Below are 26873 nucleotides of genomic sequence, written 5' to 3' on the forward strand. Positions count from 1 at the left end.
TGATACGTAGACAATGATACGTAGACAATGATACGTAGACAATACGTAGACAATGATACGTAGACAATGATACGTAGACAATGATACATAGACAATACGTAGACAATGATACGTAGACAATACGTAGACAATGATACGTAGACAATGATACATAGACAATGATACGTAGACAATGATACATAGACAATGATACGTAGACAATGATACGTAGACAATGATACGTAGACAATGATACGTAGACAATGATACGTAGACAATACGTAGACAATGATACGTAGACAATACGTAGACAATGATACGTAGACAATGATACGTAGACAATACGTAGACAATGATACGTAGACAATACGTAGACAATGATACGTAGACAATGATACGTAGACAATGATACATAGACAATGATACGTAGACAATGATACATAGACAATGATACGTAGACAATGATACGTAGACAATGATACGTAGACAATGATACGTAGACAATACGTAGACAATGATACGTAGACAATGATACGTAGACAATGATACGTAGACAATGATACGTAGACAATACGTAGACAATGATACGTAGACAATGATACGTAGACAATGATACGTAGACAATGATACGTAGACAATACGTAGACAATGATACGTAGACAATGATACGTAGACAATGATACGTAGACAATGATACGTAGACAATGATACGTAGACATTGATACGTAGACAATGATACGTAGACAATGATACGTAGACAATGATACGTAGACAATGATACGTAGACAATACGTAGACAATGATACGTAGACAATGATACGTAGACAATGATACGTAGACAATGATACGTAGACAATGATACATAGACAATGATACGTAGACAATGATACATAGACAATGATACGTAGACAATGATACGTAGACAATACGTAGACAATGATACGTAGACAATGATACGTAGACAATGATACGTAGACAATGATACGTAGACAATACGTAGACAATACGTAGACAATGATATGTAGACAATACGTAGACAATGATACGTAGACAATGATACATAGACAATGATACGTAGACAATGATACGTAGACAATGATACGTAGACAATGATACGTAGACAATGATACGTAGACAATACGTAGACAATGATACGTAGACAATGATACGTAGACAATGATACGTAGACAATGATACGTAGACAATGATACGTAGACAATACGTAGACAATGATACGTAGACAATGATACGTAGACAATACGTAGACAATGATACGTAGACAATGATACGTAGACAATGATACGTAGACAATGATACGTAGACAATACGTAGACAATGATACGTAGACAATGATACGTAGACAATACGTAGACAATGATACGTAGACAATGATACGTAGACAATGATACGTAGACAATATGTAGACAATACGTAGACAATGATACGTAGACAATGATACGTAGACAATGATACGTAGACAATCGGCAATTCTACGCCTTTATGGAAATTGATCTTTTAAACTCATCTATAGGACAAACTGTGAACCCTGCCCATTTTGGAAACTCTTCTGCCTGTGAAGCGGATTAATTGTTGTCTATGCTTATCTCACATTGACCATTCCCCATTTATTTCACACAAGGACACTTTGTGTTTGGTGATTGTTTCACACCACAGATTCCCGGCACGCACTAACGTGCCAGCGTGTAAAGAAAATCCTGTTTGCAATATTCCGAGTGCTTTACAATCAGCAGAATGCCCTCCTTCCTGGAGAATCATGTTGGAATTGCAGTATTCCTGCCTCAGTGCCTAAGTGCCACAATACTAATCTTTTGAACCTGTAAAGTGTACATTACTGCAAAAAATATTTGAGGTGATTGCTCCGCCTCCAAGCTTGAGGGGTCCAGTGTAAGAAATGGTCTGGAGCACTAATTCCTCAGATGTGAGTTTAGTTAATGTTTTTTCACTGGATTTGCTTTAATAATTGTTTCTGGAAAATAACAGCCATTTTCAGATTGGATTATCTATTAAAACAATTTTTTAAAAATCATTGTAAACCCCAAAACTCTCTGAAACATCTGCATTCTCCAAATCCTGGCCTCTTGAGCATCTCCTGACCTTCCTCACCCCATCATTGGTCTTCAGCTGCCTGGTCTAAACTCTGGGATTCCCGCCCTAAACCTCTCACTCCACCTTAGCGGCAATCTTTAAAACCAACTCTTTGGCTGAGCAATTTGGCACCTGTCCAATCGTGTCCTCCTGTGGCTCACAGTCACATTGTGCCTGATCACATCGCCGTGAACCACTTTGGGACATTTTATTTCCTTAAAAGAGCAACAAAAATGCAAGTTGTTGTTGTTATTGGTAAACAAGGTAGACAAGAGACTGAGGACTAGCTGAAGGTGCTCAGTGCTAACCCCCACAGTCTGGCGTGCCGGGGCCTATGTGTTGAGACACTGGTTAAATAAAACTGGGAAATGAGTCTCTGAGTAAACTTCCTCTCTAGCCTTTCATTGTGCTGTTCCCTCTCATGCTCACTTTCCCATTCCGCCTTCCAACTTTCATTTTCATCCTCTTCTCTCAGTCTCCTTCTTGCTTTCAGTTGTTTAATTCTCTCATTCACACTCTCTGTCTCTTCAATCTGTTTTATACCTCTCTTTACATTGTATTCACTTTCTCTTTTCCCTCTCTCCTTCCTTCTTCCCACTCTCTCAGTGATACATACGACCCAGAGCAGAGCAGCGAGGAATTGTTTAATACAGCAAGTTGTTGTGATCTGGAAGGTGCTGCAGTGGAAGCAGATTCAATCAGAACTTTCAAAAGAGAATTGGATACATAGATGAAAAGGAGAAACGTTCTGGATTATGAGGAAACAAACAGGAAATGGGACAAAGAGAAGGCGCAAGGATAATGGGCTGAATGGCCTAACGGGGATGAGAAAAATATCAGCCAGTATTGAATGGCGGAGCAGACTCGATTGGCTAAGTGGCCTAATTCTGCTCCTATGTCTTGTGGCCTTATGTACTTATTCTGTGCTGTACAATAATTCTTTGAACCCTGTAGCGATATGCTGCTCATTACCTTAAGCGAACTGACACCACAGCTGGAGTCACTGAGACCTTCACAAGACACTGATATAGTGTTTGATAAGCAGCTTCTATTGTTTGGCAATAGACTGGGCCGGGAACCCAAGAGTTTCTCCAGCAAGAGAACAAACAAAACTTTCCCAACATCAGCGCCATTACGTTTAATATTAAAAACCATTGTCTTGAAGTCAGTCACAGGGCCTGTACAGAGCAGAAATGAGGTAGCTCACATGACTAATCATCTTCTTCTCAACATTATCATTACAGCTCCACAAAATGTACAATATAGAAGCAGACCATTCAGCCCATCTGGTCAAGGCCAGTGTTGATGCTGCATAAATCTCCACCCACTCTACCGGGGAGTGGGATTTCAGAAACCATCGTTCAAAGTCTATCTTGCTGCTGACAATTTACTGGAGTTCATTCAAACTTAAGGATCATGATTAAACTTAATTAGCAACAAAGTAGGAAGTACAGGTGTAACCTGTACAGCTACAACTTTCTGTACAACACTCTTGAGAATATGCTGCTCAGATCAGCACAGAGGCTGGGAATCCTACGGCGAGTAACTCACCTCCTGACTCCCCAAAGCCTGTCCACCATCTACAAGGCACAAGTCAGGCGTGTGATGGAATACTCTCCACTTGCCTGGATGAGTGCAGCTCCAACAACACTCAAGAAGCTCAACACTATCCGGAACAAAGCAGCCCCGCTTGATTGCTCCCCTTCCACAAACATTCAAATCTTCCATCACCGACACACAGTAGCAGCCGTGTGTACCAGCTACAAGATGCACTGCAGGAACTCACCAAGGCTCCTTGGCATCGCCTTCCAAACAACAACAACTTGCACTGATGTTGTGTCTTTTACATAATGAAATATCCCAAGGGGTTTCCTGGGTGCCCTGGAACAAAGTTTGACACCGCGCCATGTGAGATTTGAGAGAGATGTTTAGAACCCCGAGGTGTCTGAATGGAGCGATAGACAGAAAGCCTCCCCCCTCAATTGGCAAAAGAAGCAAGAGTAACACGAGGAAAGACTTTTATTAATTCACGGGATGCAGGCACCATTGGCTGGAAACACCATTTACTGCCTGTCCCATTTCAGTGAGTGGTTGGGGTCTGGGATGCACTGCCTGACGGTGAAGTGGAGGAAGGTTTAACAAAACATCCAAAGGGTATTAGTGTTATGTGAAAAGGAAGAATGTGCAGAGTGAATGGGGAGGAGGCGGGGGAATGGAATGAGGTGAAATGTTCCTTCAGAGAAACGGTACGGACACAAGGAGCTGAATGAACTCCTTCTGCAATGGAACAATTCTGTCATTAAAGTTGATTGTGGGTTTCAGGGAGCATTTTAAAGGGGAAAAAGGAGGTAGTGAGTCAGCGAGAGGTAAGGGGTGATTAGAATTGGGGATGGACAAGAGGCCAGAATTAGAGGAAAGCAGATATCTTCGAGGGCTGAGGTAGGGAGGAGATTACAGAGATAGGGAGGGACAAAGCTATAGGCGGATTTAAAATCAAGAATGAGAATCAAGACATTGCTTGAGTTAATGTAGGTCAGTGAGCACTGATTTGATTTGATTTATTATTGTCACATGTATTAGTATACAGTGAAAAGTATTGTTTCTTGCATGTTGTACAAACTATGCATACTGTACATAGGGAAGGAAGGAGAGACTGCAGAATATAATGTTACAGTTATAGCAAGGTGTAGAGAAAAGATCAACTTAATACGAGGTAGGTCCATTCAAAAGTCTGATGGCAGTAGGGAAGAAGCTGTTCTTCAGTCGGTTGGTACGTGACCTCAAACTTTGGTATCTTTTTCCTGACGGAAGAAGGTGGAAGAGAGTATGTCCGCGGTGCGTGGGGTCCTTAATTATGCTGGCTGCCTTTCTGAGGCAGTGGGAATTATAGATAGAGTCAATGGATGGGAGACTAGTTTGCGTGATGGACTGGGCTACATTCACGACCTTTTGTAGTTTCCTGCGGTCTTAGGCAGAGCAGGATCCATACCAAGCTGTGATGCAACCAGAAAGAATGCTTTCTGTGGTGCATCTGTAGAAGTTGGTGAGAGTCGTAGCTGACATGCCAAATTTCCTTAGTGTTCTGAGAAAGTAGAGTCGTTGATGGGCTTTCTTAACTATAGTGTCGGCATGGGGGGGTCCAGGACAGGCTGTTGGTGATCTGGACACCTAAAAACTTGAAGCTCTTGATCCTTTCTACTTCGTTCCCATTGATGTAGACAGGGGCATGTTCTCCACTACGCTTCCTGAGGTTGATGACAATCTCCTTCATTTTGTTGACATTGAGGGAGAGATTATTGTCGTCGCACCAGTTCACCATATTCTCTATCTCATTCCTGTATTCTGTCTTGTCATTGTTTGAAATCTGACCCACTACGGTGGTTTCATCAGCAAATTTGAAAATCGAGTTGGAGGGGAATTTGGCCACACAGTCATAGGTGTATCAGGAGTATAGTAGGGGGCTGAGGACACAGCTTTGTGGGGCACCGGCGTTGAGGATGGTCGTGGAGGAGGTGTGGTTGCCTATCCTTCCTGGCCTGTGGGTTAGAAAGTTCTGGATCCAGCCGCTGAGGGAGGAGCTGAGGCAAAGGCCACGGAGTTTGGAGATGAGTTTCGTAGGAATGATGGTGTTGAAGGCTGAGCTGTCAGAGAGTCAGTACTGAGGGGGTGCCGCACTGTCAGAGGGTCAGTACTGAGGGAGTGCTGCACTGTCAGAGGGTCAGTACTGAGGGAGTGCTGCACTGTCAGAGGGTCAGTACTGAGGGAGTGCTGCACTGTCAGAGGGTCAGTACTGAGGGAATGCTGCACTGTCAGAGGGTCAGTACTGAGGGAGTGCTGCACTGTCAGAGGGTCAGTACTGAGGGAGCGCCTCACTGTCAGAGGGTCAGTACTGAGGGAGTGCTGCACTGTCAGGGGGTCAGTACTGAGGGAGTGCCGTATTGTCAGAGGGTCAGTACTGAGGGAGTGCTGCACTGTCAGAGGGTCAGTACTGAGGGAGTGCCGCACTGTCAGAGGGTCAGTACTGAGGGAGTGCTGCACTGTCAGAGGGTCAGTACTGAGGGAGTGCCGCACTGTCAGAGGGTCAGTACTGAGGAGGTGCCGCACTGTCAGAGGGTCAGTACTAAGGGAGTGCCGCACTGTCAGAGGGTCAGTACTGAGGGAGTGCCGCACTGTCAGAGGGTCAGTACTGAGGGAGTGCTGCACTGTCAGAGGGTCAGTACTGAGGGAGTGCTGCACTGTCAGAGGGTCAGTGCTGAGGGAGTGCTGCACTGTCAGAGGGTCAGTACTGAGGGAGTGCCGCACTGTCAGAGGGTCAGTACTGAGGGAGTGCTGCACTGTCAGAGGGTCAGTACTGAGGGAGCGCCGTACTGCCAGAGGGTCAGTACTGAGGGAGTGCTGCACTGTCAGAGGGTCAGTACTGAGGGAGTGCCGCACTGTCAGAGGGTCAGTACTGAGGGAGTGCCGCACTGTCAGAGGGTCAGTACTGAGGGAGTGCCGCACTGTCAGAGAGTCAGTACTGAGGGAGTGCTGCACGGTCAGAGGGTCAGTACTGAGGGAGTGCCGCACTATCAGAGGGTCAGCACTGAGGGAGCGCTGCACTGTCAGAGGGTCAGTAGTGAGGGAGTGCCGCACTGTCAGATGGTCAGTCCTGAGGGAGTGCCGCACTGTCAGAGGGTCAGCACTGAGGGAGTGCTGCACTGTCAGAGGGTCAGTACTGAGGGAGTGCTGCACTGTCAGAGGGTCAGTACTGAGGGAGTGCTGCACTGTCAGAGGGTCAGTACTGAGGGAGTGCCGCACTGTCAGAGGGTCAGCACTGAGGGAGTGCTGTCCTGTCAGAGGGTCAGTCCTGAGGGGGTGCCGCACTGTCAGAGGGTCAGTACTGAGGGAGCGCTACACTGTCAGAGGGTCAGTACTGAGGGAGTGCTGCACTGTCAGAGGGTCAGTGGTGAGGGAGTGCTGCACTGTCAGAGGGTCAGTACTGAGGGAGTGCTGCACTGTCAGAGGGTCAGTGGTGAGGGAGTGCCGCACTGTCAGAGGGTCAGTGGTGAGGGAGTGCTGCACCGTCAGAGGGTCAGTGGTGAGGGAGTGCTGCACTGTCAGAGGGTCAGTACTGAGGGCGTGCTGCACCGTCAGAGGGTCAGTGGTGAGGGAGTGCTGCACTGTCAGAGGGTCAGTACTGAGGGCGTGCTGCACTGTCAGAGGGTCAGTACTGAGATTGCTGTTTTGTTATTCAAACTTGGTACCATATAGGCAGATACAATTGAAGCTGTCAACACAGGAATTATCGGGAGATCGGCCACATCCTGACACATACCTGCTGGCTGGATCCGAAGATGCCGTGGTGTGTTTTGCCCGTGCAATCTGTGCGGGAGTCCTCTGCCGTCGAGGCAAGACTGGTGAAGGGGTGCATAACCAGGTCTCCACCTCCGCCAGCCTCACCTGGCTCAACATCTCCAGCATCCTGTGAACATGAAGGAACAAATCAAATTACACAGTCCCAGTAACTCAATGACCAATCATCCTGCGCGGGTTCGTCCTGTACAATTGATCTGCATGATGGAACCATCAATTCACCAGACACGTGTTTCCGATATGAATATAGGCTTTAATCGACTTACTACAGAGCCAGCCTGTTACCCGTTGATGAACTCTCAGTGAACTGCAGGCTGATTCTGGACAAGGGTATTTATACAGCAGCACTAGGGGGAGGAGTCGTGGGCGGAGCCAAGGGTGGAGCCCTGTACAAGCTCCTGGGCATTCCCAGTGCTACTCTCCCTAGTGGTCGGATAACGCTACTGCGCTTACAAAGACATAGTGTGAATTATCATGTTACATTCACCACACTGCACAGGACCAGCACACGGATCGGTCTGTGCGGGATCACTCTGTGCGGGATCAGCCTGTACGGGATCGGTCAGTGCGGGATAGGTCTGTACGGGATCGGTCTGTGCGGGATAGGTCTGTAAGGGATCGGTCTGTGCGGGATCGGTCTGTACAGGATCGGTCTGTGCGGGATCGGTCTGTACGGGATCGGTCTGTGCGGGATCAGACTGTATGGGATCGTTCTGTACGGGATCGGTCTGTGCGGGATCGGTCTGTACAGGATCGGTCTGTGCGGGATCGGTCTGTACAGGATCGGTCTGTGCGGGATCGGTCTGTACGGGATCAGTCTGTACGGGATCAGACTGTATGGGATCGTTCTGTACGGGATCGGTCTGTGCGGGATCGGTCTGTACAGGATCGGTCTGTGCGGGATCGGTCTGTACGGGATCGGTCTGTGCGGGATCAGACTGTATGGGATCGTTCTGTACGGGATCGGTCTGTGCGGGATCGGTCTGTGCAGGATCACTCTGTGCGGGATCAGCCTGTGCGGGATCGGTCAGTGCGGGATCTGTCTGTACGGGATCGGTCTGTACGGGATCACTCTGTGCGGGATCGGTCAGTGCGGGATCTGTCTGTACGGGATCGGTCTGTACGGGATCAGTCTGTACAGGATCGGTCTGTACGGGATCTGTCTGTACAGGATCGGTCTGTACGGGATCGGTCTGTACGGGATCGGTCTGTACGGGATCAGCCTGTATGGGATCAGTCTGTACGGGATCAGTCTGTACGGGATCAGTCTGTACGGGATCGGTCTGCACGGGATCGGTCTGCACGGGATCGGTCTGTACGGGATCAGTCTGTGCGGGATCGGTCTGTACGGGATCGGTCTGTACGGGATCGGTCTGTACGGGATCGGTCTGTACGGGATCGGTCTGTACGGGATCAGTCTGAACGGGATCGGTCTGTACGGGATCACTGTACGGTATCGGTCTGTGCGGGATCAGTCTGTACGGGATCAGTCTGTACGGGATCGGTCTGTACGGGATCGGTCTGTACGGGATCACTGTACGGTATCGGTCTGTGCGGGATCAGTCTGTACGGGATCAGTCTGTACGGGATCGGTCTGTACGGGATCACTCTGTACGGGATCAGTCTGTACGGGATCAGCCTGTACGGGATCGGTCTGTACGGGATCAGTCTGTACGGGATCAGTCTGTACGGGATCGGTCTGTACGGGATCGGTCTGTACGGGATCAGTCTGTACGGGATCGGTCTGTACGGGATCAGTCTGTACGGTATCAGTCTGTGCGGGATCGGCCTGTACGGGATCACTCTGTACGGGATCACTGTACGGTATCGGTCTGTGCGGGATCAGTCTGTACGGGATCACTGTACGGTATCGGTCTGTGCGGGATCAGTCTGTACGGGATCAGTCTGTACGGGATCACTCTGTACGGGATCGGTCTGTACGGGATCAGTCTGTACGGGATCAGTCTGTACGGGATCACTCTGTACGGGATCACTGTACGGTATCGGTCTGTGCGGGATCAGTCTGTACGGGATCAGTCTGTACGGGATCACTCTGTACGGGATCGGTCTGTACGGGATCAGTCTGTACGGGATCAGTCTGTACGGGATCACTCTGTACGGGATCGGTCTGTACGGGATCAGTCTGTACGGGATCAGTCTGTACGGGATCACTCTGTACGGGATCGGTCTGTACGGGATCAGTCTGTGCGGGATCGGTCTGTACGGAATCAGTCTGTATGGTATCGGTCTGTGCGGGATCAGTCTGTACGGGATCAGTCTGTACGGGATCGGTCTGTACGGGATCACTGTACGGTATCGGTCTGTGCGGGATCAGTCTGTACGGGATCGGTCTGTGCGGGATCAGTCTGTACGGGATCAGTCTGTACGGGATCACTGTACGGTATCGGTCTGTGCGGGATCAGTCTGTACGGGATCAGTCTGTACGGGATCGGTCTGTACGGGATCACTGTACGGTATCGGTCTGTGCGGGATCAGTCTGTACGGGATCGGTCTGTGCGGGATCAGTCTGTACGGGATCAGTCTGTACGGGATCAGTCTGTGCGGGATCAGTCTGTACGGGATCAGTCTGTACGGGATCAGTCTGTACGGGAGCAGTCTGTACGGGATCAGTCTGTACGGGATCGGTCTGTGCGGGATCAGTCTGTACGGGATCAGTCTGTACAGGATCGGTCTGTACGGGATCGGTCTGTGCGGGATCGGTCTGTACGGGATCAGTCTGTACGGGATCGGTCTGTACGGGATCGGTCTGTACGGGATCGGTCTGTGCGGGATCGGTCTGTACGGGATCGGTCTGTACGGGATCGGTCTGTACGGGATCGGTCTGTGCGGGATCGGTCTGTGCGGGATCGGTCTGTACGGGATCGGTCTGTGCGGGATCGGTCTGTACGGGATCGGTCTGTACGGGATCGGTCTGTGCGGGATCACTCTGTACGGGATCGGTCTGTACAGGATCGGTCTGTACGGGATCAGTCTGTACGGGATCAGTCTGTACGGGATCAGTCTGTGCGGGATCAGTCTGTGCGGGATCGGTCTGTACGGGATCAGTCTGTGCGGGATAGGTCTGTACGGGATCGGTCTGTACGGGATCGGTCTGTACGGGATCAGTCTGTACGGGATCGGTCTGTACGGGATCAGTCTGTACGGGATCAGTCTGTACGGGATCGGTCTGTACGGGATCACTCTGTACGGGATCGGTCTGTACGGGATCACTCTGTCCAGGATCGGTCTGTACGGGATCAGTCTGTACGGGATCGGTCTGTGCGGGATCAGTCTGTACGGGATCGGTCTGTACGGGATCAGTCTGTACTGGATCGGTCTGTGCGGGATCAGTCTGTGCGGGATCAGTCTGTACGGGATCAGTCTGTACGGGATCGGTCTGTACGGGATCGGTCTGTACGGGATCGGTCTGTACGGGATCAGTCTGTACGGGATCAGTCTGTACGGGATCAGTCTGTACGGGATCGGTCTGTACGGGATCAGTCTGTACGGGATCGGTCTGTACGGGATCGGTCTGTACGGGATCGGTCTGTACGGGATCGGTCTGTACGGGATCGGTCTGTACGGGATCGGTCTGTACGGGATCGGTCTGTACGGGATCGGTCTGTGCGGGATCAGTCTGTGCGGGATCGGTCTGTACGGGATCAGTCTGTGCGGGATCAGTCTGTACTGGATCACTCTGTACGGGATCAGTCTGTACGGGATCGGTCTGTGCGGGATCGGTCTGTGCGGGATCAGCCTGTACGGAATCGGTCTGTATGGGATCAGCCTGTACGGGATCAGTCTGTGCGGGATCGGTCTGTACGGGATCAGTCTGTACGGGATCGGTCTGTGCGGGATCAGTCTGTACGGGATCGGTCTGTACGGGATCAGTCTGTGCGGGATCGGTCTGTACGGGATCGGTCTGTGCGGGATCGGTCTGTACGGAATCAGTCTGTGCGGGATCACTCTGTACGGGATCGGTCTGTACGGGATCAGTCTGTACGGGATCGGTCTGTACGGGATCAGTCTGCGCGGGATCGGTCTGTACGGGATCAGTCTGTGCGGGATCACTCTGTACGGGATCGGTCTGTACGGGATCAGTCTGTACGGGATCGGTCTGTACGGGATCAGTCTGTACGGGATCAGTCTGTACGGGATTGGTCTGTAAGGGATCACTCTGTACAGGATCACTCTGTACGGGATCACTCTGTATGTGGTCGGTCTATAGGGGATCAGCCTGTACGGGATCTGTCTGTATGGGATCTGTCTGTACGGGATCAGTCTGTACGGGATCACTCTGTACGGGATCGGTCTGTGCGGGATCAGTCTGTGCGGGATCGGTCTGTGCGGGATCTGTCTGTACAGGATCGGTCTGTACGGTATCGGTCTGTACGGGATCAGTCTGTACGGGATCACTCTGTACGGGATCGGTCTGTGCGGGATCAGTCTGTGCGGGATCGGTCTGTGCGGGATCTGTCTGTACAGGATCGGTCTGTACGGTATCGGTCTGTACGGGATCAGTCTGTACGGGATCAGTCTGTGTGGGATCGGTCTGTACGGGATCAGTCTGTACGGGATCAGTCTGTACAGGATCGGTCTGTACGGTATCGGTCTGTACGGGATCAGTCTGTACGGGATCAGTCTGTACGGGATCAGTCTGTACGGGATCAGTCTTTGCGGGATCACTCTGTACGGGATCAGTCTGTGCGGGATCACTCTGTACGGGATCAGTCTGTACGGGATCAGTCTGTACGGGATCAGTCTGTGCGGGATCAGTCTGTACGGGATCAGTCTGTACGGGATCGGTCTGTGCGGGATCAGTCTGTACGGGATCAGTCTGTATGGGATCGGTCTGTACGGGATCGGTCTGTACGGGATCAGTCTGTACGGGATCGGTCTGTGCGGGATCAGTCTGTACGGGATCAGTCTGTACGGGATCAGTCTGTACGGGATCAGTCTGTGCGGGATCGGTCTGTACGGGATCACTCTGTACGGGATCGGTCTGTACGGGATCGGTCTGTACGGGATCACTCTGTACGGGATCGGTCTGTACGGGATCAGCCTGTATGGGATCGGTCTGTACGGGATCAGTCTGTACGGGATCGGTCTGTACGGGATCAGTCTGTACGGGATCAGTCTGTACGGGATCAGTCTGTGCGGGATCAGTCTGTACGGGATCAGTCTGTACGGGATCAGTCTGTACGGGACCAGTCTGTGCGGGATCACTCTGTACGGGATCAGTCTGTACGGGATCAGTCTGTACGGGATCGGTCTGTACGGGATCGGTCTGTACGGGATCGGTCTGTACGGGATCAGTCTGTACGGGATCGGTCTGTACGGGATCAGTCTGTACGGTATCAGTCTGTACGGGATCAGTCTGTGCGGGATCAGTCTGTACGGGATCGGTCTGTACGGGATCAGTCTGTACGGGATCAGTCTGTACGGGATCAGTCTGTGCGGGATCGGTCTGTACGGGATCAGTCTGTGCGGGATCAGTCTGTACGGGATCAGCCTGTACGGGATCACTCTGTACGGGATCACTCTGTACGGGATCGGTCTGTACGGGATCAGTCTGTACAGGATCGGTCTGTACGGGATTACTCTGTACGGGATCAGTCTGTACGGGATCAGCCTGTACGGGATCAGTCTGTACGGGATCAGTTTGTACGGGATCGGTCTGTACGGGATCGGTCTGTACGGGATCAGTCTGTACGGGATCGGTCTGTACGGGATCAGTCTGTACGGTATCGGTCTGTACGGGATCAGTCTGTATGGGATCAGTCTGTACAGGATCGGTCTGTACGGGATCGGTCTGTGCGGGATCGGTCTGTACGGGATCAGTCTGTACGGGATCGGTCTGTACGGGATCAGTCTGTACGAGATCGGTCTGTGCGGGATCGGTCTGTACGGGATCGGTCTGTACGGGATCGGTCTGTGCGGGATCGGTCTGTACGGGATCGGTCTGTGCGGGATCGGTCTGTGCGGGATCAGTCTGTACGGGATCGGTCTGTGCGGGATCGGTCTGTACGGGATCGGTCTGTACGGGATCGGTCTGTGCGGGATCAGTCTGTACGGGGTCGGTCTGTACGGGATCAGTCTGTACGGGTTCGGTCTGTACGGGATCTGTCTGTACTGGATCAGTCTGTACGGGATCAGTCTGTATGGGATCGGTCTGTACGGGATCGGTCTGTACGGGATCTGTCTGTACTGGATCAGTCTGTACGGGATCAGTCTGTACGGGATCGGTCTGTACGGGATCGGTCTGTACGGGATCGGTCTGTACGGGATCGGTCTGTACAGGATCGGTCTGTACGGGATCAGTCTGTACGGGATCAGTCTGTACGGGATCAGTCTGTACTGGATCGGTCTGTACGGGATCGGTCTGTACGGGATCAGTCTGTGCGGGATCACTCTGTACGGGATCGGTCTGTACGGGATCGGTCTGTACGGGATCGGTCTGTACGGGATCGGTCTGTACGGGATCGGTCTGTACGGGATCGGTCTGTACGGGATCAGTCTGTACGGGATCGGTCTGTACAGGATCAGTCTGTACGGGATCAGTCTGTACGGGATCGGTCTGTACGGGATCAGTCTGTACGGGATCGGTCTGTACGGAATCAGTCTGTGCGGGATCGGTCTGTACGGGATCACTCTGTACGGGATCGGTCTGTACGGGATCACTCTGTACGAGATCACTCTGTACAGGATTGGTCTGTACGGGATCACTCTGTCCGGGATCGGTCTGTACGGGATCAGTCTGTACGGGATCGGTCTGTGCGGGATCAGTCTGTACGGGATCGGTCTGTACGGGATCAGTCTGTACTGGATCGGTCTGTGCGGGATCAGTCTGTGCGGGATCAGTCTGTACGGGATCAGTCTGTACGGGATCGGTCTGTACGGGATCGGTCTGTACGGGATCGGTCTGTACGGGATCAGTCTGTACGGGATCAGTCTGTACGGGATCGGTCTGTACGGGATCGGTCTGTACGGGATCGGTCTGTACGGGATCGGTCTGTACGGGATCGGTCTGTACGGGATCGGTCTGTACGGGATCGGTCTGTACGGGATCAGTCTGTACGGGATCGGTCTGTACGGGATCGGTCTGTACGGGATCAGTCTGTACGGGATCAGTCTGTGCGGGATCAGTCTGTACGGTATCAGTCTGTACGGGATCAGTCTGTGCGGGATCAGTCTGTACGGGATCGGTCTGTACGGGATCAGTCTGTACGGGATCAGTCTGTACGGGATCAGTCTGTGCGGGATCGGTCTGTACGGGATCAGTCTGTGCGGGATCAGTCTGTACGGGATCAGCCTGTACGGGATCAGTCTGTGCGGGATCACTCTGTACGGGATCGGTCTGTACGGGATCAGTCTGTACGGGATCGGTCTGTACGGGATCAGTCTGTACGGGATCAGTCTGTACGGGATTGGTCTGTAAGGGATCACTCTGTACAGGATCACTCTGTACGGGATCACTCTGTATGTGGTCGGTCTATAGGGGATCAGCCTGTACGGGATCTGTCTGTACGGGATCTGTCTGTACGGGATCAGTCTGTACGGGATCACTCTGTACGGGATCGGTCTGTGCGGGATCAGTCTGTGCGGGATCGGTCTGTGCGGGATCTGTCTGTACAGGATCGGTCTGTACGGTATCGGTCTGTACGGGATCAGTCTGTACGGGATCACTCTGTACGGGATCGGTCTGTGCGGGATCGGTCTGTGCGGGATCGGTCTGTGCAGGATCTGTCTGTGCGGGATCGGTCTGTACGGGATCAGTCTGTACGGGATCAGTCTGTGTGGGATCGGTCTGTACGGTATCGGTCTGTACGGGATCAGTCTGTACGGGATCAGTCTGTGTGGGATCGGTCTGTACGGGATCAGTCTGTACGGGATCAGTCTGTACAGGATCGGTCTGTACGGTATCGGTCTGTACGGGATCAGTCTGTACGGGATCAGTCTGTACGGGATCAGTCTGTACGGGATCAGTCTTTACGGGATCACTCTGTACGGGATCAGTCTGTGCGGGATCACTCTGTACGGGATCAGTCTGTACGGGATCAGTCTGTACGGGATCAGTCTGTGCGGGATCAGTCTGTACGGGATCAGTCTGTACGGGATCGGTCTGTGCGGGATCAGTCTGTACGGGATCAGTCTGTACGGGATCGGTCTGTACGGGATCGGTCTGTACGGGATCAGTCTGTACGGGATCGGTCTGTGCGGGATCAGTCTGTACGGGATCAGTCTGTACGGGATCAGTCTGTACGGGATCAGTCTGTGCGGGATCGGTCTGTACGGGATCACTCTGTACGGGATCGGTCTGTACGGGATCGGTCTGTACGGGATCACTCTGTACGGGATCGGTCTGTACGGGATCAGCCTGTATGGGATCGGTCTGTACGGGATCAGTCTGTACGGGATCGGTCTGTACGGGATCAGTCTGTACGGGATCAGTCTGTACGGGATCAGTCTGTGCGGGATCAGTCTGTACGGGATCAGTCTGTACGGGATCAGTCTGTACGGGATCAGTCTGTGCGGGATCACTCTGTACGGGATCAGTCTGTACGGGATCAGTCTGTACGGGATCGGTCTGTACGGGATCGGTCTGTACGGGATCGGTCTGTACGGGATCAGTCTGTACGGGATCGGTCTGTACGGGATCAGTCTGTACGGTATCAGTCTGTACGGGATCAGTCTGTGCGGGATCGGTCTGTACGGGATCGGTCTGTACGGGATCAGTCTGTACGGGATCAGTCTGTACGGGATCAGTCTGTGCGGGATCGGTCTGTACGGGATCAGTCTGTGCGGGATCAGTCTGTACGGGATCAGCCTGTACGGGATCACTCTGTACGGGATCACTCTGTACGGGATCGGTCTGTACGGGATCAGTCTGTACAGGATCGGTCTGTACGGGATTACTCTGTACGGGATCAGTCTGTACGGGATCAGCCTGTACGGGATCAGTCTGTACGGGATCAGTTTGTACGGGATCGGTCTGTACGGGATCGGTCTGTACGGGATCAGTCTGTACGGGATCGGTCTGTACGGGATCAGTCTGTACGGTATCGGTCTGTACGGGATCAGTCTGTATGGGATCAGTCTGTACAGGATCGGTCTGTACGGGATCGGTCTGTGCGGGATCGGTCTGTACGGGATCAGTCTGTACGGGATCGGTCTGTGCGGGATCAGTCTGTACGGGATCGGTCTGTACGGGATCGGTCTGTGCGGGATCGGTCTGTACGGGATCGGTCTGTGCGGGATCGGTCTGTGCGGGATCAGTCTGTACGGGATCGGTCTGTGCGGGATCGGTCTGTACGGGATCGGTCTGTACGGGATCGGTCTGTGCGGGATCAGTCTGTACGGGGTCGGTCTGTACGGGATCAGTCTGTACGGGATCGGTCTGTACGGGATCTGTCTGTACTGGATCAGTCTGTACGGGATCAGTCTGTATGGGATCGGTCTGTACGGGATCGGTCTGTACGGGATCTGTCTGTACTGGATCAGTCTGTACGGGATCGGTCTGTATGGGATCGGTCTGTACGGGATCGGTCTGTACGGGATCGGTCTGTACGGGATCGGTCTGTACAGGATCGGTCTGTACGGGATCAGTCTGTACGGGATCAGTCTGTACGGGATCAGTCTGTACTGGATCGGTCTGTACGGGATCGGTCTGTACGGGATCAGTCTGTGCGGGATCACTCTGTACGGGATCGGTCTGTACGGGATCGGTCTGTACGGGATCGGTCTGTACGGGATCGGTCTGTACGGGATCGGTCTGTACGGGATCGGTCTGTACAGGATCAGTCTGTACGGGATCAGTCTGTACGGGATCGGTCTGTACGGGATCAGTCTGTACGGGATCGGTCTGTACGGAATCAGTCTGTACGGGATCGGTCTGTACGGGATCACTCTGTACGGGATCGGTCTGTACGGGATCAGTCTGTACTGGATCGGTCTGTGCGGGATCAGTCTGTGCGGGATCAGTCTGTACGGGATCGGTCTGTACGGGATCGGTCTGTACGGGATCGGTCTGTACGGGATCGGTCTGTACGGGATCAGTCTGTACGGGATCAGTCTGTACGGGATCGGTCTGTACGGGATCGGTCTGTACGGGATCGGTCTGTACGGGATCGGTCTGTACGGGATCGGTCTGTACGGGATCGGTCTGTACGGGATCAGTCTGTACGGGATCGGTCTGTACGGGATCGGTCTGTACGGGATCAGTCTGTACGGGATCAGTCTGTGCGGGATCAGTCTGTACGGTATCAGTCTGTACGGGATCAGTCTGTGCGGGATCAGTCTGTACGGGATCGGTCTGTACGGGATCAGTCTGTACGGGATCAGTCTGTACGGGATCAGTCTGTGCGGGATCGGTCTGTACGGGATCAGTCTGTGCGGGATCAGTCTGTACGGGATCAGCCTGTACGGGATCACTCTGTACGGGATCACTCTGTACAGGATCGGTCTGTACGGGATCACTCTGACCGGGATCGGTCTGTACGGGATCAGTCTGTACGGGATCGGTCTGTGCGGGATCAGTCTGTACGGGATCGGTCTGTACGGGATCAGTCTGTACTGGATCGGTCTGTGCGGGATCAGTCTGTGCGGGATCAGTCTGTACGGGATCAGTCTGTACGGGATCGGTCTGTACGGGATCGGTCTGTACGGGATCGGTCTGTACGGGATCAGTCTGTACGGGATCGGTCTGTACGGGATCAGTCTGTACGGGATCGGTCTGTACGGGATCAGTCTGTACGGGATCGGTCTGTACGGGATCGGTCTGTACGGGATCGGTCTGTACGGGATCGGTCTGTACGGGATCGGTCTGTACGGGATCGGTCTGTGCGGGATCAGTCTGTGCGGGATCGGTCTGTACGGGATCACTCTGTACGGGATCAGTCTGTATGGGATCGGTCTGTACGGGATCGGTCTGTACGGGATCGGTCTGTACGGAATCGGTCTGTATGGGATCAGCCTGTACGGGATCAGTCTGTGCGGGATCGGTCTGTACGGGATCAGTCTGTACGGGATCGGTCTGTGCGGGATCAGTCTGTACGGGATCGGTCTGTACGGGATCAGTCTGCACGGGATCGGTCTGTACAGGATCGGTCTGTGCGGGATCGGTCTGTACGGGATCGGTCTGTGCGGGATCGGTCTGTACGGAATCAGTCTGTGCGGGATCACTCTGTACGGGATCGGTCTGTACGGGATCAGTCTGTACGGGATCGGTCTGTACGGGATCAGTCTGTGCGGGATCGGTCTGTACGGGATCAGTCTGTGCGGGATCACTCTGTACGGGATCGGTCTGTACGGGATCAGTCTGTACGGGATCGGTCTGTACGGGATCAGTCTGTACGGGATCAGTCTGTACGGGATTGGTCTGTAAGGGATCACTCTGTACAGGATCACTCTGTACGGGATCACTCTGTATGTGGTCGGTCTATAGGGGATCAGCCTGTACGGGATCTGTCTGTACGGGATCTGTCTGTACGGGATCAGTCTGTACGGGATCACTCTGTACGGGATCGGTCTGTGCGGGATCAGTCTGTGCGGGATCGGTCTGTGCGGGATCTGTCTGTACAGGATCGGTCTGTACGGTATCGGTCTGTACGGGATCAGTCTGTACGGGATCAGTCTGTGTGGGATCGGTCTGTACGGGATCGGTCTGTACGGGATCAGTCTGTACGGGATCGGTCTGTGTGGGATCGGTCTGTACGGTATCGGTCTGTACGGGATCAGTCTGTACGGGATCAGTCTGTGTGGGATCGGTCTGTACGGTATCGGTCTGTACGGGATCAGTCTGTACGGGATCAGTCTGTACGGCATCAGTCTGTGCGGGATCACTCTGTACGGGATCAGTCTGTACGGGATCAGTCTGTACGGGATCAGTCTGTGCGGGATCAGTCTGTACGGGATCAGTCTGTACGGGATCGGTCTGTGCGGGATCAGTCTGTACGGGATCAGTCTGTACGGGATCGGTCTGTACGGGATCAGTCTGTGCGGGATCGGTCTGTACGGGATCAGTCTGTACGGGATCGGTCTGTACGGGATCAGTCTGTACGGGATCAGTCTGTACGGGATCGGTCTGTATGGGATCGGTCTGTACGGGATCACTCTGTACGGGATCAGTCTGTACGGGATCAGTCTGTACGGGATCGGTCTGTACGGGATCAGTCTGTACGGGATCGGTCTGTGCGGGATCGGTCTGTACGGGATCAGTCTGTACGGGATCGGTCTGTGCGGGATCAGTCTGTACGGGATCAGTCTGTACGGGATCAGTCTGTACGGGATCAGTCTGTGCGGGATCGGTCTGTACGGGATCAGTCTGTACGGGATCGGTCTGTACGGGATCAGTCTGTACGGGATCAGTCTGTACGGGATCGGTCTGTACGGGATCGGTCTGTGCGGGATCGGTCTGTACGGGATCACTCTGTACGGGATCGGTCTGTACGGGATCAGTCTGTACGGGATCACTCTGTACGGGATCGGTCTGTACGGGATCGGTCTGTACGGGATCACTCTGTACGGGATCGGTCTGTACGGGATCAGTCTGTACGGGATCAGTCTGTATGGGATCGGTCTGTACGGGATCAGTCTGTACGGGATCGGTCTGTACGGGATCAGTCTGTACGGGATCAGTCTGTACGGGATCAGTCTGTGCGGGATCAGTCTGTACGGTATCAGTCTGTACGGGATCAGTCTGTGCGGGATCAGTCTGTACGGGATCGGTCTGTACGGGATCAGTCTGTACGGGATCAGTCTGTACGGGATCAGTCTGTGCGGGATCGGTCTGTACGGGATCAGTCTGTACGGGATCAGCCTGTACGGGATCACTCTGTACGGGATCACTCTGTACGGGATCGGTCTGTACGGGATCAGTCTGTACAGGATCGGTCTGTACGGGATTACTCTGTACGGGATCAGTCTGTACGGGATCAGCCTGTACGGGATCAGTCTGTACGGGATCAGTTTGTACGGGATCGGTCTGTACGGGATCGGTCTGTACGGGATCAGTCTGTACGGGATCGGTCTGTACGGGATCAGTCTGTACGGTATCGGTCTGTACGGGATCACTCTGTACGGGATCAGTCTGTGCGGGATCGGTCTGTGCGGGATCACTCTGTACGGGATCGGTCTGTACGGGATCACTCTGTACGGGATCACTCTGTACGGGATCGGTCTGTGCGGGATCACTCTGTACGGGATCGGTCTGTACGGGATCAGTCTGTATGGGATCGGTCTGTACGGGATCAGTCTGTGCGGGATCAGTCTGTGCGGGATCGGTCTGTACGGTATCAGTCTGTGCGGGATCAGCCTGTACGGGATCAGTCTGTATGGGATCGGTCTGTGCGGGATCACTCTGTACGGGATCGGTCTGTACGGGATCACTCTGTACGGGATCACTCTGTACGGGATCGGTCTGTGCGGGATCACTCTGTACGGGATCGGTCTGTACGGGATCAGTCTGTATGGGATCGGTCTGTACGGGATCAGTCTGTGCGGGATCAGTCTGTGCGGGATCGGTCTGTACGGTATCAGTCTGTGCGGGATCACTCTGTACGGGATCAGTCTGTACGGGATCGGTCTGTACGGGATCGGTCTGTACGGGATCGGTCTGTACGGGATCGGTCTGTACGGGATCAGTCTGTACGGTATCAGTCTGTGCGGGATCGGCCTGTACGGGATCGGTCTGTACGGGATCAGTCTGTGCGGGATCAGTCTGTACGGGATCAGTCTGTATGGGATCGGTCTGTACGGGATCGGTCTGTACGGTATCGGTCTGTACGGGATCAGTCTGTACGGGATCAGTCTGTACGGGATCACTCTGTACGGGATCACTCTGTACGGGATCGGTCTGTACGGGGTCACTCTGTACGGGATCACTCTGTACGGGATCACTCTGTACGGGATCACTCTGTACGGGATCACTCTGTACGGGATCGGTCTGTACGGGATCGGTCTGTACGGTATCGGTCTGTACGGGATCGGTCTGTACGGGAGCGGTCTGTACGGGATCGGTCTGTACGGGATCGGTCTGTACGGGATCAGTCTGTACGGGATCACTCTGTACGGGATCACTCTGTACGGGATCGGTCTGTACGGGATCGGTCTGTACGGGATCGGTCTGTACGGTATCGGTCTGTACGGGATCGGTCTGTACGGGAGCAGTCTGTACGGGATCGGTCTGTACGGGATCGGTCTGTACGGAATCAGTCTGTACGGGATCAGTCTGTACGGGATCAGTCTGTACGGGATCACTCTGTACGGGATCGGTCTGTACGGAATCAGTCTGTACGGGATCAGTCTGTACGGGATCACTCTGTACGGGATCAGTCTGTACGGGATCAGTCTGTACGGAATCAGTCTGTACGGGATCACTCTGTATGGGATCAGTCTGTACGGGATCAGTCTGTACGGGATCACTCTGTACGGGATCAGTCTGTACGGGATCACTCTGTACGGGATCGGTCTGTACGGAATCAGTCTGTACGGGATCGGTCTGTACGGGATCGGTCTGTGCGGGATCGGTCTGTACGGGATCGGTCTGTACGGGATCGGTCTGTACGGGATCGGTCTGTACGGGATTGGTCTGTACGGGATCGGTCTGTACGGGATCGGTCTGTACGGGATCAGTCTGTACGGGATCAGTCTGTACGGGATCACTCTGTACGGGATCAGTCTGTACGGAATCAGTCTGTACGGGATCACTCTGTACGGGATCAGTCTGTACGGAATCAGTCTGTACGGAATCAGTCTGTACGGGATCAGTCTGTACGGGATCAGTCTGTACGGGATCGGTCTGTACGGGATCGGTCTGTACGGAATCAGTCTGTACGGTATTGGTCTGTACGGGATCAGTCTGTACGTGATCAGTCTGTACGGGATCACTCTGTACGGGATCACTCTGTACGGGATCAGTCTGTACGGTATTGGTCTGTACGGGATCGGTCTGTACGGGATCGGTCTGTACGGGATCGGTCTGTACGGGATCAGTCTGTACGTGATCAGTCTGTGCGGGATCAGTCTGTGCGGTATGAGTTTGTACGGGATCGGTCTGTGCGGGATCGGTCTGTGTGGGATCAGTCTGTCTGGATCCTGACTCACCTGAGGAAGGAGCAGTGCTCCGAAAGCTAGTGATTCGAAACAAACCTGTCGGACTTTAACCTGGTTCTGTCAGACTACTTTCTGGATCCGTCCTATAGTGTGAGAATCAGAACTGCACACAGCTCCAACATAACCCCCTACTCTTATATTCAGTGCTTCGGCTAATAAAGGTAAATAACCTTTATTCCTTCTCAACCACCTTCCCTACCTGTACTGCTTCGGCCCTCCCAGCCTGCGCCGATCCAGATCCTTTATCTAAACCTGTTGCCTATTTTCCAAGGATCTACTTCCTTCTGTTCCCGCCCGTACATATATCTGTCTAAATGCATCTTAAATGATGCTATCGTGCCCGCCTCTACCACCTCCGCTGGTAAAGCGTTCCAGGCACCCACCACCCTCTGCGTAAAAAACTTTCCACGCACATCTCCCTTAAACTTTCCCCCTCTCACCTTGAAATCGTGACCCCTTGTAACTGACACCCCCACTCTTGGAAAAAGCTTGTTGCTATCCACCCTGTCCATACATCTCATAATTTTGTAGACCTCAATCAGGTCCCCCCTCAACCTCCGTCTTTCCAATGAAAACAATCCTAATCTACTCAACCTTTCTTCATAGCAAGCACCCTCCATACCAGGCAACATCCTGGTGAACCTCCTCTGTACTTCCTAACGTCCGACCGTTCATTCTATATCCCCTTGTCTTGTTAGTCCTCCCAAAATACATCACCTCTCACTTTTCAGGGTGAAATTCCATTTGTCACTGTTCTGCCCGTCTGACCAGCCCGTCTATATCGTCCTGTAATCTCAGCCTTTCCTCCTCGCTATTTACCGCATCACCAATGTTCATATCATCTGTGAACTTACTGATCATACCCCCCACATTCACATCTGGATCATTAATGTACACTACACACAGCAAGGGACCCAACACCGATCCCTGTGGTACACACTGGACACCGGCTTCCAGTCACAACAAGCTTTAACCATCACCCTCTGCCTCCTCCCTCTGAGACAATGGTGAATGCAATTGGCCAAATTGCCCTGGATCCCATTGGCTCTTACCTTCTTCATCAGCCTCTCATGTGGATTCTTGTCAAAAGCCTTACTGAGTCCAGTTAGACTACATCAACCACACTACCTTCATCTATATACCTGGTCACCTCCTCAAAAATGGTATGCACCCACAATCTGTAACCTCATGGCCTGGCATACACCCCACTCTATTTCCACCAGGCCAGGGGGTAACTATGGTTCAATGAAATGAAAATGAAAATGGCTTATTGTCACGAGTAGGCTTCAATGAAGTTACTGTGAAAAGCCCCTAGTCGCCACATTCCGGCGCCTGTCCGGGGAGGCTGGTACGGGAATCGAACCGTGCTGCTGGCCTGCTTTAAAAGCCAGCGATTTAGCCCAGTGAGCTAAACCAGCCAGAGGGCATTCCAGGAGCAACACAAGGCATACCGAAAAATGAAGTGTCAACTTGGTGTTAGGATCCTTCCTGTTTATTCCCTTATTTCCCCTTTCTTTTATTTTTGCTGTCACATTTTTGATCCATGGATGTTTAATGGACCTGTGACCTTAAGGCAAAGCTGTCTGTAAGCAGCCTGTACCTTTAATTCAAGCAGCAGGATCCAGAAGGCTTTGCTGTTTTAGACTGGTGAGTGGAGAATGGCTGACATTGGTGCTGACTCGGTCTAGTTCATCTGTCTGGTGGCCAATGAATTGGCCCAAAAGGCTGTGCTCTGCCCGGTAAGTGGTGGTGATCGGCTCTGATCCCACTGCAATGTTTCAAGGTTGAGTTTTTACTCTCACTTTTGAATCTGCAGCTGTTGTAATTAATTCTCTCCAAAAAGATCTAACAAATCCTTTCCGTAAGGCTACTGTGAGGGCTGACTCTCTCTCCAGCAAGATTGGGTGCCATTCTCTCGAGACTGTAAAGGCTTGAAGTCAAACCACAAGCTGAAAATGAGGTTTAATGTAAAATAAAGTGTCAATACAGAAAGATAAGCCTGGATGTGAACCTCAAGCGAAGGCCCAGTTTGATAAGAAATATCAAGGGAAGGGAAGTTCTGGTGAAGCAGCTGAAGATGGCTGGGCCTAGGACACTATCCTGAGGAACTCCTGCAGTGATATCCTGGAGCTGAGATGATTGACCTCCAACCACCACAACCATCTTCCTTTGTGCCGGGAATGACTCCAACCAGCGGAGAGTTTTCCCTGATTCCCATTGACTCCAGTTTAGCTTGGTGTAGTAATCCACGGGAGGCAGGAGTTCCGTCACCACACCAATATTTATTTACAATAACGATATTACAGGAGCTGCTACAAACAGTGCTGCTAGCAGTCCAGTCAACTTAAGACTGGCTCTCAAAGCCTACACAGCTGATTATATGGGCCCCCTCAATGAGCTATCATTGAGGGAGCTCATATTCCAATTGGCCAACCAATAAAGCCAATTGGAGTTCATTACACCCCTCCCCCCCAAGGTCCGAGGAATTCCTGCCACCTGGCATTCCTCTGAGCTGCTTCCTGCTCCTCATGTCTGGGTCTGTCACCTCTGTGTCGTCCGCCGGGTCGTTCTCCGAAGTGGGCGGGGTGTACCTTATAGGTGCCCGTCTTTTCCTTGATGACCTCCTTGGAAGTTGTTCTTCCTCCTCCTCGGGGAGAGGTGTCGCGGCGGCCTCGTCGAGTGTGTCCATCTCCGACTCTGACGACTGGATGACGGGGTCTGGAGAAATTGCTCGGGGCTGGGGTGTGGGTATCCTTTCCGTCTGGGCTATCCCAGCTTGAGGCGGTCCTGCTTCGCCTGCCTCCAGGTGTGGTTCCGCTGCCCTTATTTGGTCTCGGTGTTTCTTCAGCACCTTACCTCCTATTGCAACCTCATAGGATATGGGCCCTGTTTGGGACTCTACCGTGCCTTTGACCCACGTTGGTCCATTCCCATAATTCTTGACCCAAACCGGTGCCCCCACCTGGAAATGTCTCTGCTGCCGACTATTATCATGCCCCCTGCGTTGGGCCTCCTGTTGTTTCTCCACTTTCCCCGTTAAATTTGGGAAAAGGAGACTCAGCCTCGTTCGCAGCCGCCTTCCCATTAAGAGTTCAGCTGGTGGTATGCCCGTTGTGGAATGCGGTGTGGTCCTGTAATCAAACAGCCAGCGGGAGAGCTTTGTGTCTATTGACGCTGCCGGCTGCTTCTTGAGTCCCGCTTTAAGTGTCTGGACCGCTCTCTCTGCCAGGCCGTAGGTCGCTGGATGGTAAGGGGCCGTTTTGATGTGACGGACTCCGTTTTCCTTCAGGAATGTTTCCTGTGGGGATGCTATTAATGCTCAAACTTTCATCAGATGGTTCAGAAAATGTGGTGGGGATGAAGATGATTTGTTGTGGAGGGAGAAACCGAAAGCACAGTGTCTGATCCAGAGTGAGATCCTTACGGTGTCTCCGCAGCTAAAACCACTCACAATTAACTTGATCAACTCTGTCACATAAATGTGATTGTTTTAGAATATTTTGATTATGACTTAATTGTAGACTTAACCCATTCTATAAAACATGTCATATTGATTTAATTTGAATCACCAATGTAACTTTTTTTCAAATTCCAAAATGGCGACCACCTACTCCCAACACCGGTGGTTTGGCTTTTTTATGCTCCGCATATACGTCAGGCACCATTTTTGGAAGGGTTCTTTGAGTGTTGAAAAGCTGACTAATATGCTGTGATTTATGGTGGATCAGCATGGTATCACGGACATTAGTCCCACTGTAACCGGCCTGCCATTAAATAATTGTCAGTGAGGAGCAGGGATCTCGAGGCATTTCCCAGCACCCCTTACCTTTCATCTCCCATCTGCTGGCCATCGAGCCAATCTGCCTTCCCCTGTGTTGTCCACTCACAGCCACTGATTTCTTCTTTCAGACTGAACGGCAACTTCACTCCCTCACCAACAAACATTTTCATGATATCGTCTGCAGGAAGTGAAGAAGGTCAATATGGAGACACAATCTTTACTACATTAAAACAATTGGTGCAAATTTAATCAAAACAATTTACAGCGCAGATGAAGGCCATTCAGCCCATAATCACTGCACCTCTCTCTCTGAAAGAGATATTCCTCCTAATCTCATTTATCTGTCTCTCAGCATCATCTAGAATCAGATGTATATTTCTCTTTGCTCGCTGTAACACTCTCCGTGTACAGCACAGAGAATTAAAGATAATATTCCCCTTTAATCCTGGTAGGAATATCTCCGTGTACAGCACAGATTAATGAGAATATTCCCCCTTTTAGAGATTTGAGAGTATTGATTATATCAATGGAGTTAGACAACACC

The 26873-nt window shown here is 52.1% G+C and overlaps 1 protein-coding gene across 1 annotated transcript in view; it reads right to left on the bottom strand.

Annotated features, from left to right (window-relative positions):
* Nucleotides 1–26503, bottom strand: part of LOC119953533 (ankyrin repeat and fibronectin type-III domain-containing protein 1-like) — a 219701-nt gene extending 193198 nt beyond the window's left edge. Inside the window, exons 1-2 of the mRNA XM_038777905.1 lie at nt 26375–26503; nt 7400–7546 (exon numbers count right to left, since the gene is read on the bottom strand). Of these exons, the coding sequence (XP_038633833.1) occupies nt 7400–7546; nt 26375–26499 (272 nt within the window). The 5' untranslated portion in view covers nt 26500–26503. The remainder of the gene's footprint in view (nt 1–7399; nt 7547–26374) is intronic.
* Nucleotides 26504–26873: the final 370 nt, after the last annotated feature.

The sequence above is a fragment of the Scyliorhinus canicula genome, chromosome 18 (assembly GCF_902713615.1).
Source record: "Scyliorhinus canicula chromosome 18, sScyCan1.1, whole genome shotgun sequence".
In the NCBI taxonomy this organism is placed as follows: domain Eukaryota; kingdom Metazoa; phylum Chordata; class Chondrichthyes; order Carcharhiniformes; family Scyliorhinidae; genus Scyliorhinus; species Scyliorhinus canicula.